This window comes from Anomaloglossus baeobatrachus, chromosome 1 (genome assembly GCF_048569485.1).
Source record: "Anomaloglossus baeobatrachus isolate aAnoBae1 chromosome 1, aAnoBae1.hap1, whole genome shotgun sequence".
Taxonomy (NCBI): Eukaryota; Metazoa; Chordata; class Amphibia; order Anura; family Aromobatidae; genus Anomaloglossus; species Anomaloglossus baeobatrachus.
Window position 1 is genome coordinate 436257338 of NC_134353.1, and position 13547 is coordinate 436270884.

Genomic DNA, 13547 nt, shown 5'->3' on the forward strand with positions numbered 1-13547 from the left:
TCCTTTAACCATGTGGGAAGGTGTGCCCTCACATTTATCACTGATTCAAGCTGGCATACTCTGTTTTGGGTCACCTAGCCTTCGATAAAAAATGATACCAATAAAAACTAACTCAATGTTTGTTTAGGAGAATATATATAAAAAAAATTAAAAAAAACTTGTTTGCATTACGTTGTATGACAAATTCAATGGTGCCCTTCAAAAAAGTTATAGCTTATTGGAATGAAAAAATAATAATTTCCGACCTTGGATGTGAACTAGAGCAGCTCTGCATGGTCGGACACAGCAAATAAGAGCGCACACTGCAGGGGCACATTTACAAGCATATTTCAGTAGAGGGTCGTTCAAACATCCAATCTATTAATGAAAATGTACTTACTTTGTGGGACAACCCGTTTAAATAAACCATAATGAAATGCATTGAATTTCTTTGTTTTGGTCCATAAAACAAAGAAAAGCAAAGCAGAAGCTTATTATAAAGAATATACTTTATACCAACCTGAGGATCCTTGGGGCTTGGAGGCTTGTTGTATTGCATTGAAGGATTTCTGGTTAATAGAATTGCAATATCCACCATTTTGCTGAAGAAGCTATTAGCACAAAAAAAGAAATATAAGTTACAGTTAAGATGGAAAGTCTATGTATTAAACAAAACATTTCCAAATAAGTTTAAAGGGAACCCATCAGGTCCCATATGCATTCTGAACTAGACGTAGTGTGATGTGTGGCCTAATACCTCCTTCCTACCCATCCCTGTGTTGCAATAGTGTGTAATATGAAAATATTAAAAAACGTTCTATTACTTACATATTCCCTATGTAAATGAGCAGGGGCTCTAGCCCCATGGGCGTCTCATCGCCCCGTGGGCGTTTGCATGTACTCCGTAGTATCACGCCCCTGTGGGCATGATACCATATTTATATTTATATGATATTCATATTTTCAAGAAATATGAATATCTCTGCATTGGAGTGACGCATGACAAAATGGAAAGCAGCAGCAGAATCAGGGAATTGCAGGCATTTAAGGTAGGTAAAAGGGTTTTCCTATGAACAAAGTTAATTTTTAAGTTCATTTCATTTAAGTTCATCAGATCGCACACACAAACATTGGATCACATGCAAACATCAAATCACACACACACAAACATCGGATCGCACACACATCGGATCGCATACACAATCACCTCATCCAGTGACACCGATCTCTTCTCGCCTGGAGAATCCTGAGTGGCAGTGCGGTGCAGCACGACGAACAGGACCTGCGGCCGGACACGTGACTAGCTCTCATTCCCTGCTGCCGTAAGTGCTGGATGTGACGTGATGTGTGTGTGTGTGTGATCTGCTGTGTGTGTCTGCAATCGGCTGTGTGTGTGGCTGCGATCGGCTGTGTTTTTCTGCGATCGGCTGTGTGTGTCTGCGTTGATGCGTTCGGATGTGTGTATCTGTGATCGGCTGTGTGTGTCTGTGATCGGATGTATCTGTGATCGGCTGTGTGTGCCTGTGATCGGATGTGTGTGCCTGCGATCGGATGTGTGTATCTGTGATCGGCTGTGTGTGCCTGCGGTCTGCTGTGTGTGATCTGCTGTGTATATCTGTGATCGTGTGTGTGTGTGTGTGTGTGTGTGTGTGTGTGTGTGTAAGAGAGATCTGCTGTCAGCGTGTCAGCTAGCAGCAGGGTAGGACGGCGTGCAGCACCGACCGGAGATCACAGGAGGACCTGGGAACCACGCAGACGTCCTGGTCTGGTGAGTATGAGTCTCCTGGGAAGTGGGGGGGGTCTGCTTTTTTGGGGGGTAAACTTACCCCCAACCGTGTTTCTCCAAGAATAAGACCTCCTCCAAAAATAAGCCCTAGTGCTTTTTTGGGGGGCAAAAAAAATATAAGACAGTGTCTTATTTTTGGAAAAACACGGTAGGATATGGTTTGATCACAGTAAATTCTGATGGCTATTAAAAAGTACAGCGGTAACATACAAAGCAGAATTTACCTATATGTTACAGAGTTTAAATCTAACTTTAAATGTTCTTAAGATACCTCAGTGATTGGAGATTTAGGATTTACATTTCTTGCTGCTGCAATGTCCTGTAGATGACTGACCAATTCTGTGATAGACAATCTTTCATCAGGATTCACCTTTAACATGGATTCTTTAGAATAATAAAAAAAAATAATAATTGCTTGCAAATGTAACATTTATTCGTAATCTATAGCTAGTAAGCTCACCTAACTAAGGCTAGCTTTCACTTGAATCCACAATAAAGTAAACATGCCCGTGCTAAATCCAGAGAAAAGGACTCTCATGGAAAGTCTAAATAACAGATGTCCTTGTTGAAAAATCACATACACAACACTTTAAATATTTAAATCTCTGGTTGAAGACAACGTACGGACATATACAGGTTACATATAAGTCTTGATTGTTAGTACAAATACAGATTTATTATGTCACAAAAGCATTGTGGACATAACACTAATAAGTCAATCAGAAAATGGCAATTTACCACACATAGTATCATTAAGGTGACACTGTTGAAGAGAAAACAAAACTGTGTGTATACACACACACACAGAGAATGTACAGTGCATTGTGCTCTGTTTATTAGGTCAATATAATGACCATATAATAATCCTACTTGGCCAAATAACAGGATCATTGGCCACTAAGATGACAAATGTGTCACAAATTAAGGGTCAATTATCGTGCTTGGTCTCAAAAAGGAGAGCCAGTAACCACATGGTCATTAAATATTTGCCTTGATAGAATTACTATATTGCTGGAAATAAAGTGCTCCGATCCTGGTATTTCAATATAATAGTTATATAATTACCCCATTGGGCCAAACAACAGATTACAATATCAAATAATCAGTATAGCCTGCTGTCCAGATTACATAGCAAAACCCTGCTGACAGAATCTCTTTAACTACAATTGATTATATCTAAATTGTAATGGTCACACATACTGACCACACTGTATGGATTGTAACAACCTGTGTCCCCTAATGCGCGTTTTGCCACTACCTTCTTCAGGGAAATATCCCGGTTATTGGAGGTCTGGCTTTTTCTTTTTATAATCCATGATCCCGTGAGCACAAGTGACATGAAGAAAGAACCCGCTACAGTGACTCAGAGGAGAGAGAATTGCCATGCAACTGCTGGGATGTGTAATTTACGGACTTCGGCCATTTGAAATCACTGGCGTGCGTACTGTGGGGAGGATTACAATCATTGCACTTCAGGTATGGAGTGCAATTAAATGGGTGGCTTCACTCTAATATTGGATTGGTATTACTTTCAGATGAAATGTGGCAATCAAATAATTTGATAGTCCATAAACCATTTCATTCTCATATTTAATCTGAAAGAGATACCAATCCAATAGTAGAGTATAGTCCCCTGATTAATTGCATACCTGAAATGGTGGGATTGTAATTCTCCACACAGCACAGTGCACGTGCCAGTGATTTCAGACAGCTGGAGTTTGCATAAACGCATCCCAGCAGTGCCATGGCAATGCGCTCACCTCTGCTGAGTCACGGGGGGAGTGATCTCCATCTCACTGGGTGCCAACCAGGAACTTCTGGCTATCGTGGTCGGGGGGGGCACACTGCACATGTGCTCACGGGATTATGGATTATAAAAAGCGAGACCTCCAATAACAGGGACACCCCCTCCGAGAAGCTGGCGGCGAAACATGCGTTAGTGGGCACAGGTTGCTACAATCCATACAGTGGTGTCAGTACGTGTGACGATAATAATATATATGTAATGAACCGTAGTTATAAGGGACTGTCAGCAGGGTTTTGCTATGTAATGTGAAAACAGCAGGCTATAAGAGTTTTTAATTGCAATATTTGTTTAAGCCTCTTAGCTTTATTATTAGTGGGTCTCAGCGGCGTGTGAGTTGCAGTCCAACGCCGCCCCCTCTGTGATTAGCAGCTTCTGTCTATGGAAATATACATTGAAAGCCTGGTGTGGGCGAGGGCAGCTGTATGAGCTCTGCTACATGCAAAATCTAAAATCTTTCATTCTGTCAAAACTGCTGCAGCCAGTGACCTACGTGATACATGGTTGAATGTAGTCTCTCTGCCTACATCATGCTGCTCTCCGATGAGGTAGCAAAAACCTGCTCACAGATTCCCTTTAAGGCCTAAGCCACACGGCGAGAAAATCGTTGCGAGTGGAGTGCGATAAAACATCACATTCCACTCGGACCAATTCTAGCCTGTGTGTCAGCGCACATAAGCGATTATTTTCTCGGCCCCAATCGGACCAAGAAAACAATCGCAGCATGCTCCGATTGTAATGAGAGACTCTTTTTCTCTCGCACCCATTCAAGTAAATGGGGCGAGAAAAAAAAAAAAAAAAAAAAAAAAAAAAAAAAAAAAAAAAAAATCGCACTACACTCGCGGTACAGCACTATACCGCGCGTGCAGGGCGAGAATCGCAATAGCCGGCTACGGAGGAGAGAGGGAGAGAAATCCCTCCCTCCCCTCCTCAGTGCCGGCACGCCCCTCCGCCCCCCGCAGCTGAGGTCCGCTTGTACAGTCGGACCTCAGTCGCATGGATACTAGCATGACACTCGGCTCTGCTGTGCTGCCAGCAGGAGCCAAGTGTCATGCAAGCATCGCACTAGAGCCCCGTGTGGCCCCGGCCTAAGTGTGATACACTTGGCAAACAGCTTTGAGAAATCACACAACATTTTTTAATGCTGGGTAATTTCCCCTTTCAAGCCTGCCACCTTGTTGTGAAATCTATACAACTCTCCTGAATTATGACAGATATTTGCATTCTTCTGTAGTTCCCACTATGCATGTACTTTTGAGACAGTTTATTTTTTAGCTTAATAGTTTTACTGAATAATGAATTGATATTGTAATCTGTGGTTTGGTCCAATGGGGTAATTATATCACTATTACATTGATATACCAAGCTCAAAGCACTTTATTTCCAGCAATATAGTAATTCTATCAGTGCAAATATTTAATGACCATGTGGTTACTGACTCATTTTTGAGACAGCACAGGGTAGTGAACCCTTAATTTGCAGCACATTTGTCATCTTAGTGGCCAAGTAAGTTTATTTTATGGTCATTATACTGATTTAATATACAGATTATACGTCCACAGATTGGGATCAGCAAATGCACTAAATTCCAGTAGCAAGTGTTCTTAAAAGGATGTGGCTTCCTGGACTGCACTATTTCACTTAGAATGGGACAGACTGTCCGAGTTTTTTTGCATGGATTTTGGTGGGGAAAGAAAATGTTGCTGTCCGTATGGGTGGACTTTTTTATATTTTTATTTTCATTACATAGTTTCTAAGACCACTTTAATAAGTGTCAAAGAAAATTGAGGTTCTGCAGCAAATTCACAATGGATTTTTGCCAATGTCTATTACTTTGTGTAAACATGCCTTTATTCAGTCAAAACAAAACCCCCATTTAGGTCACAGATTGTAAAATGTATACGCCCGGAGAGGGCTGTGGAGTCGGAGTCGTGGAGTCGGAGCTCATTTTGGTGGAGTCGGAGTCGGTATAAAATGCACCGACTCCGACTCATAAAATATATAATAAATTGCGGACAGTAGTGCAATGCAGAGTGTGATGAAATTTTTTTCATAGGAATTTGGGAAACCTATGAAATGTCCTATTAATGGCTGTTCTATTCCTGATCTAAGGCTGCATTCACACACAACTTTTTTGCTGCGTTTTTTGAGGATACGTTTTTCAGCTGCAAAAGCAGATCAGCTTTTTAAAAAACCGCATCACCTTAAAGGTTTTTGAGCTCAAATAATGCTTTCAATAGCAAAAGCAGATTAGAAAAACACCACACAAACTGACATGCTCATTCTTTGTGAGGATCCTCACAAAGCGCTATGTCTGAATGTCATATCGTTTCACCCATTGCCTTTGCTGAGATGCCCAGAGTCACTGCATTTCACTGAATTATTTTGCCATCAATGTTCGATATGTTTGTGACAAGAAAAAAATTGTTACCAAGACACTGGCAGTAAATGATATTAAAGCTCATCACATCAGCCAGTTTCTCCAGGCCTTAGTGGAAAAAGTTCTGTAAAATTAGGAACGCAAAAAAGAACAGGTTCTTGCCATTGTAACGAACAATGCTTCAAACATAAGTACAATTAAACTGATGAATGAGAGTAATGAACAACAGCTAGAAGAAAATTTAGGATTTAGTATGTGTGAGATGGAAAGCCACAGTGCTGTTCATGTAACTGAGGAACAAACAGATATTACAACAGAAGAACAGCAAAATGATACTTTAGGATTAGATGATCTTGTTGAAGCTGCTTCAAAACACTTTCATATTCATCACATATGCTGTGTTGTGCACACGCTGCAGCTGGCAATAAGATAGCCTGCAAGAGGGACCCCGGTTTCACACATCTGTCTTTTCGGCGGTTTGGCGGATGCGGCGCACTCCAGTCCAGTGTATGCAGTACAATGGCAGCGCGACAAACGACGGTCACATGCTGTCATGTGACCAGAGCATGTGACCTGGAAGTTGTGGCGCTGCCAGTGTACTGTATCGTACTGTACTGGCGTGCGCCACATCCGCACATCCGCCAAACCGGCGAAAAGACGGATGTGTGAAACTGGGCGGACATGCTGGAAATCTGATTGGAAAAGTGAGGCAGTTTGTTATTGCCGCCAGAACCCCTAAAATCGATTCCATCTTGAAGAGACGTGCTGGGAAAGGGGCAATTGTTGATCAAGCCACTCGGTGAGGCAGCACTTATTTAATGACTGAGCGATTACTTGAACTAAAATCGTTTCTTATAGATATAGTGAACCCTCAAGTAACCTTAAATGAAGGTCAATGGACACAGGTGGCTGAATTGAAGGAATTGCTTAATGTCCCATTTACCGTGAAAAATTAGAAGCTGAGGATTTAACTCCTGGCATTTTCATAAGGGAGTGGAAGAACTTGCTATTTTGCCTGTCCCAAAGAGGAGGTTTAATCGCAGATGGCATTTCTGCTTCAATGAAATGGAGAGAGACAAAGCTATTGAAAATAAAATTCTTCTGGCAGCTGTTTATGTGGACCCAAGTCATCATATACTGCTTGATGATCAACAGCTTACTAAAGGAAAAGAAGCTTTGAGTGAGGTGGCAGTTAGGATGAGCAGCTACAGGACTGCCAGGCGGAAGAGGACTTGGGGTCTGACAGTGCTACTGCTGCCATATCTTCATCCTCATCAGATGAGTTTAACTTTGACAAGTATTTGGATGACATGGAGCAGCAAAGTGTTGCCGCAAGGAAAAAGATTTCACTCAGTCTCCTATAGCAGCAGATTGACCAGATTTCAGTAAAGTTTTTCACTTGCTCTCAAAGAAATAGAAAAATTCAACAGTTCATCAAAATTGACTGTGCATGAGGCAATTCCTTTATACCCGGAAATTGTTAGAGATGTTGCCCATGTGGTTACGGCTTTGCCTCCAACCCAAGTTACTGTAGAGAGGTTGTTCTCTAGCCTTAAAATTATTAGGTCAGATTTGAGGTCATCTATGAAGGAGGATCTGATGGAGGCAATTCTATTTCTTACAACAAATTCATAGACTGCACAAATGTTATTTAGTATGTTTTTGTTGAAAACTTTTTTGCCACTTACATAGTGTATTACATAGTGTCATATATGTATATGTAATACACTATGTAAGTGGCAAAAAACAGTTTTCAACAAAAACATACTAAATAATAACATTTAGTATATTGCTTATGTTTAAGTGAAAAATGTATTGTAGTGCAATGTGAACATCAGACATTTAATCATTTTTATGATACAATAATCAAGATATTTAGATATAACATAAAATATATTTATTGGAATACAACTTTGGAACAAAAAACTTTAATAAATTGTAAATCTGTAATAGTAATAAAATATATATATATATATATATATATATATATATATATATAAAACACACCTTCTCATTCAAAGAGTTTTCTTTATTTTCAGGACTCTGAAAATTGTAGATTCATACTGATTCATACTGAAGGCATCAAAACTATGAATTAAAACATGTGGAATGAAATACTTAGTGTGACACTGAAAATATGTCTTATATTCTAAGTTCTTCAAAGTAGCCACCTCTTGCTTTCATTACTATTTTGCACACTCTTGCCATTCTCTTGATGAGCTTCAAGAGGTAGTCACCGGAAATGGATTTCCAACAGTCTTGAAGGAGTTCCCAGAGATGCTTAGCACTTGTTGGCCCTTTTGCCTTCACTCTGCGGTCCAGCTCACACCAAACCATCTCGATTGGGTTCAGGTCTGGTGACTGTGGAGACCAGATCATCTGGCGTAGCACCCAATCACTCTCCTTCTTAGTCAAATATTCCTTACATAGCCTGGAGGTGTGTTTGGGTCATTATCCTGTTGAAAAATAAATGATGGTGCAACTAAACGCAAACCGGATGGAATAGCACGCTGCTGCAAGATGCTGTGGTAGGCATGCTGGTTCTGTATGCCTTCAATTTAGAATAAATCCCCTAACAGTGTCATCAGAAAAGCACCCCCACACCATCACACCTCCTCATCCATGCTTCACGGTTGGAACCAGGTATGTAGAGTCCATCCGTTCACCTTTTCTACAAAGACATAGTGGTTGGATCCAAAGATCTCAAATTTGGACTCATGAGACCAAAGCACAGATTTCCACTTGTCTAATGTCCATTCCTTGTATTCTTGAGCCCAAACAAGTCTCTTCTGCTTGTTGCCTGTTCTTAGTAGTGGTTTCCTAGCAGCTATTTTACCATGAAGGCCTGCTGCACAAAGTCTCCTCTTAATAGCTGTTCTAGAGATGAGAAGGTGTATCCAAACTTTTGGTCTGTACTGTATAATATATACATATATATATATATATATATATATATATATATATATATATATATATATATATATTTTTAAATATATTTTATATATGTATATATTTATATATGTATGTATATGTGGACAGGTGCGAACTGGATGGTGTAGTTATAGGAAAAAATTTCAAGCAACACACTGTGAAAAACCAAAAATGAATTCTACCTTATACATAAATGGAGGCATTTAGAATATTATAATGGCCATTGTAATACCAGCCCAGCGCCCCTTCACGGCAACCTCCTTTGCTGGGTCCTACACTACACTGAATCTTCTCTGGGTTTTAAAAACCTACAAGATCAGCTGGTGAACAAAAAGGAGGTGCTAATGAAGGAGCTAGCAGCTGGGGTGCAAATCCAGCAAAACAGAGCACCTTTCCCTGTTATACGAGAAACTATGCTATATCGAAAAAAGAAAAAAAAAAAAAACACAGAATGAAACAGGGGTTCCCTTGCTGGTTTCCCACGCTGGTACTGACCTGACTTCAAACTGCACCGGCAGCACTCTTACAATGTGGACAGGTGAGAGCTGGATGGGTGTATAGTTATAGGAAAAAATTTCCAGCCGCACACTGTGAAAAAACAAAAATAAATTCTACCTTATACATAAATGGAGGTAATATATATATATATATATATATATATATATATATATAATGTAGCGGGGTGGGGGTCCCCCAGGACGACAAAGAGGCAGTGACCCAAAACAGTCCGATCCAATCAGCTTTATTGTCCTAGCTGTACAGTTAAAGTTCATCCGGAACACAGCCGGATTATGCACAGTCCATACGGGTCCCCGTCACACAGGCACCCCTTGCCGTAGGAGACTGTCTTACGATACCCCGTTCGGCTATTCCAGGAGGGTCCACAGACTTATAAATCATTCCACACAAGGCCTGAACTTTTCCCTGGCTTCCTGCTCTGCAGCTTGCAAAACAGACTCTGCCCCACCTAGGCCTTTACAAAGAGCTTTTAAATGAGAACTGTGGCCATGAGCCACCTGCATAACCCGGCCTGGAGGTTAGTGGACTGACCACTATGTAGGGGCTCTAATATGTTTCTGTACGCATTCTGGGAGATACATACCGTCCGTCACATATCAATGGCCCCACTATCTCACATACCCACCCACCCACCCCCCCTCCCCCCCTCCGTTCAAACCCGGGGGGATGAACGGACGCTCCCAAACAGGCCGTTTGCCCTGGGACAAACTGGCCCGATGTTCCACCGTAAAACTGAAATTCTGAAGAGACAGGAACCAGCAGGTGACCCAGGCATTCCATTCCTTCGCAGTTCTCATCCAGACAAGGGGCGCATGGTCCGTCACCAACCAAAACTGTCGCCCGAGCAAATAATAGCGCAGGGACTCCAAGGCCCATTTAATAGCCAAGCACTCCTTCTCCACTACGCTATAATTCTTTTCCGCCGGGGTAAGTTTCCGGCTCAAATAGGTAACCGGATGCTCAGTTCCGTTCACCTCTTGCGAGAGTACGGCACCCACACCCACACTCGGAGGCATCCGTTTGCACCAGGAAGGTGTTACCGAAATCAGGGGCTAATGAGGACCGGTTGACCACACAAGGCAGTCTTCATGGACTGAAACGCTTCCTCAGCCTGAGGGGTCCAGCGTACCATAGCTGCCTTCTTACCCTTCAACAGATCGGTCAAAGCCGCTGTTCTCCCGGCAAAGTCCGGTATAAACCGCCGGTAATACCCGACAATGCCGAGGAACGCTCTCACCTGTTTAGTGGACACTGGTCTGGGCCACTTTTGGATGGCCTCTATTTTGTTTACTTGAGGTTTGATCACCCCGCGGCCAATCACGTACCCCAAATAGCGGGCTTCCTCCTGACCGATTGCACATTTTTTTGGGTTTGCGGTCAATCCTGCCGCCCGCAGGGAGTTAACGACGGCCTGGACCTGGGACAAGTGGGTCTGCCAATCGGTACTGAAGATGATGATGTCATCTAGATAGGCGGATGCGTACTTCTGATGGGGTTCCAACACTATGTCCATCAGTCTTTGGAAAGTAGCCGGGGCTCCATGTAAACCGAAGGCAAGACAACATAATGATAAAGCCCCTCTGTGTGTAATAAAGGCCGTTTTTTCCTTGGCTGACTGTCAGCGGCACCTGCCAATAGCCTTTGGTAAGGTCAAGCGTCGTGAAATATTGAGCCTTTCCCAACCGTTCAATAAGTTCGTCCACCCGGGGCATAGGGTAAAGGTCGAACTTGGAAACCTCATTCAATCTCCTGAAGTCATTTCAGAAACGTAGCGACCCGTCGGGTTTTGGAATCAGCACAATGGGACTAGCCAGTCACTCTTTGATTCCTCGATCACCCCTAGGTTAAGCATCTGTTTCACCTCTGCTGCAATGGCTTGTCTCGGGCCTCGGGCACCCGGTACGGTTTCATACGCACCTCTACCCGAGGCTCGGTGACAATGTCATGTTGGATAACCGAAGTAAGGCCGGGTAACTTGGAAAACACATCCGAGTTCTGCTGTACTAACTTCCGACGCTGCGGTTTAGTGAGTGTGTCGCCTAGGTGTACCCCCCCTTCGGTTCCCAGGATGGGAGGCACTACAGGATCCCCACAGGGACACACCGGTGTTACTCCCGTAACCATACAGTCACGGTCTTTCCAGGCTTTAAGCAAGTTAACATGATACAATTGTTCCGGCTTCCTCCTCCCCGGCTGGTATATTCGGTAGTTCACCTCCCCCACCTTTTCCCGAACCTCATACAGCCCCTGCCATTTGGCCAACAGTTTACTCTCGGCAGTGGGCACCAAAACCAAGACCCGATCCCCTACATTAAAAGATCTGATGGTGGCTCGTGTGTTATAAGTGCGCCTTTGTGCCCTTGTTAAATGTTCTTTTACAATAGGCAAAACCGCTGCGATGCGGTCCTGCATTGAAGCCACATATTCAATCACACTTTTATATGGGGTGGGCTCCTGTTCCCATGTTTCCTTGGCTACGTCCAGCAAGCCTTTAGGGTGTCTGCCATAAAGCAACTCGAATGGTGAAAAACCCGTGGATGCCTGCGGCACCTCTCGGAGCGCAAACATAAGATAGGGCAACAGCATGTCCCAGTCCCTCCAGTCCTTGGCAACCACTTTTTAAGCATGGACTTAAGGGTTTTGTTGCACCGCTCGACCAGCCCATCGGTTTGCGGATGGTACACCGATGTGCGCAGGTGCTTTATTTTCAACAGTTTACATAATTCTTTTGTCACCTTGGACATAAACGGGGTCCCCTGGTCAGTAAGGATCTCCTTTGGTAGCCCAAGACGACAAAACATGGCAAATAATTCCCAAGCAATAAGCTTAGCGGAGGTATGGCGCAGCGGAATGGCCTCTGGATAGCGTGTGGCGTAATCCACAACCACCAAAATGTGTTGGTGACCGCGTGCGGATTTTACCAGGGGCCCTACCAGATCCATTGCAATCCGTTCAAAAGGTTCCTCTATAATTGGAAGAGGCACCAATGGACTCCGGAAACTCGCAATGGGCGAGGTTAGCTGGCAGTCCGGGCAGGATTCACAGAATTTCCGTACATCTGCATACACTCCCGGCCAAAAGAACCTCTGTAAAATACGCTCTTGTGTCTTGGTAACCCCTAAGTGCCCCCCGAGGGGGTGTGTGTGAGCCATGTTAAGCACTGCCGGACGATGGGATTGTGGCACGACCAGTTCTATCTCTTCCCTGTTTTTGTCTATTCGGTAGAGTAAATCATTATAAACCGCCATGCGGGGAAAGACAACTTCTGCCCCTGTTTGTTGGGCCACCCCATTCACCTCTTTTACATTCCCCTACGCCTGGGAGAGGGTAGGATCCCTTAGCTGTGCCGTCCCGAAGACCTCCCGGGACGTTTCCAGCTCCGGGGTCGCTACGGTCTCTACACTTTCTCCTGCCAACACCTCTAGGGGGGCCCCTGTCAGGTTCTCCCCCTGTCCCAAGATCGGCGATCCCTACAGCAGGTATCCCCGACTCGGGATCATCGGGTTCTGCACCCAGATTCATTTTTGCCTGGGAAAAAGTATTATTTCTCTCCCACAGGTACCAAAACAACGGAAAATCCCTTCCCATCACTACCCCGTATGGTAGAGTTTTCACCACTCCTACCACATGCGTCACGTCTCCGCACGAAGTGGAGAGGCATACCTCTGCTGTTGGATATTTGGATAGCTCACCATGTATACACACAATCCCAACCTCCCTCTCCGTGGACTCCGACCCTGAAATCAGCGACCCATGAACGAGGGTCACTATACTGCCCGAGTCCAAAAGGGCCTCTGCCCGATGTCCATTTACATACACATGACAAAGAGGAGGTTCAAGAATAGGGCGTGCAGCATACACCGTATTAGTATACATAGACATTCGGCGTGTGTACCCACAATCCATGGACTCCGTAATCAAAGGGCAATAAGCGGCGATATGGCCTGGCCCTTGACATCTCCAGCACTTCATAGCGGTGGCCCCACCAGTTTTTGTTACCATTCTTGGGGGGACTAGTTTTTTGCCACTCTCAGTGTGGGTTGCCCCCTCGATATGGGCTTGTTTTTTGTTGTTCACCAGCGCCGTACGTGTCTCTCGGCCAGTGTCCTGTGGCTGCCGAGCCTGACGCAGTGGGGCAGAGTCTCGTA

At 43.8% G+C, this 13547-nt stretch overlaps 1 protein-coding gene across 2 annotated transcripts in view; it reads right to left on the reverse strand.

The window, feature by feature from the left end:
- GAK (cyclin G associated kinase) overlaps positions 1-13547 on the reverse strand; it is a 414917-nt gene that overhangs the window by 209946 nt on the left and 191424 nt on the right. For both annotated transcript variants that reach the window (XM_075352640.1, XM_075352641.1), the window contains exons 9-10: positions 2037-2149; positions 500-590 (exon numbers count right to left, since the gene is read on the reverse strand). In XM_075352640.1, the coding sequence (XP_075208755.1) occupies positions 500-590; positions 2037-2149 (204 nt within the window). The remainder of the gene's footprint in view (positions 1-499; positions 591-2036; positions 2150-13547) is intronic.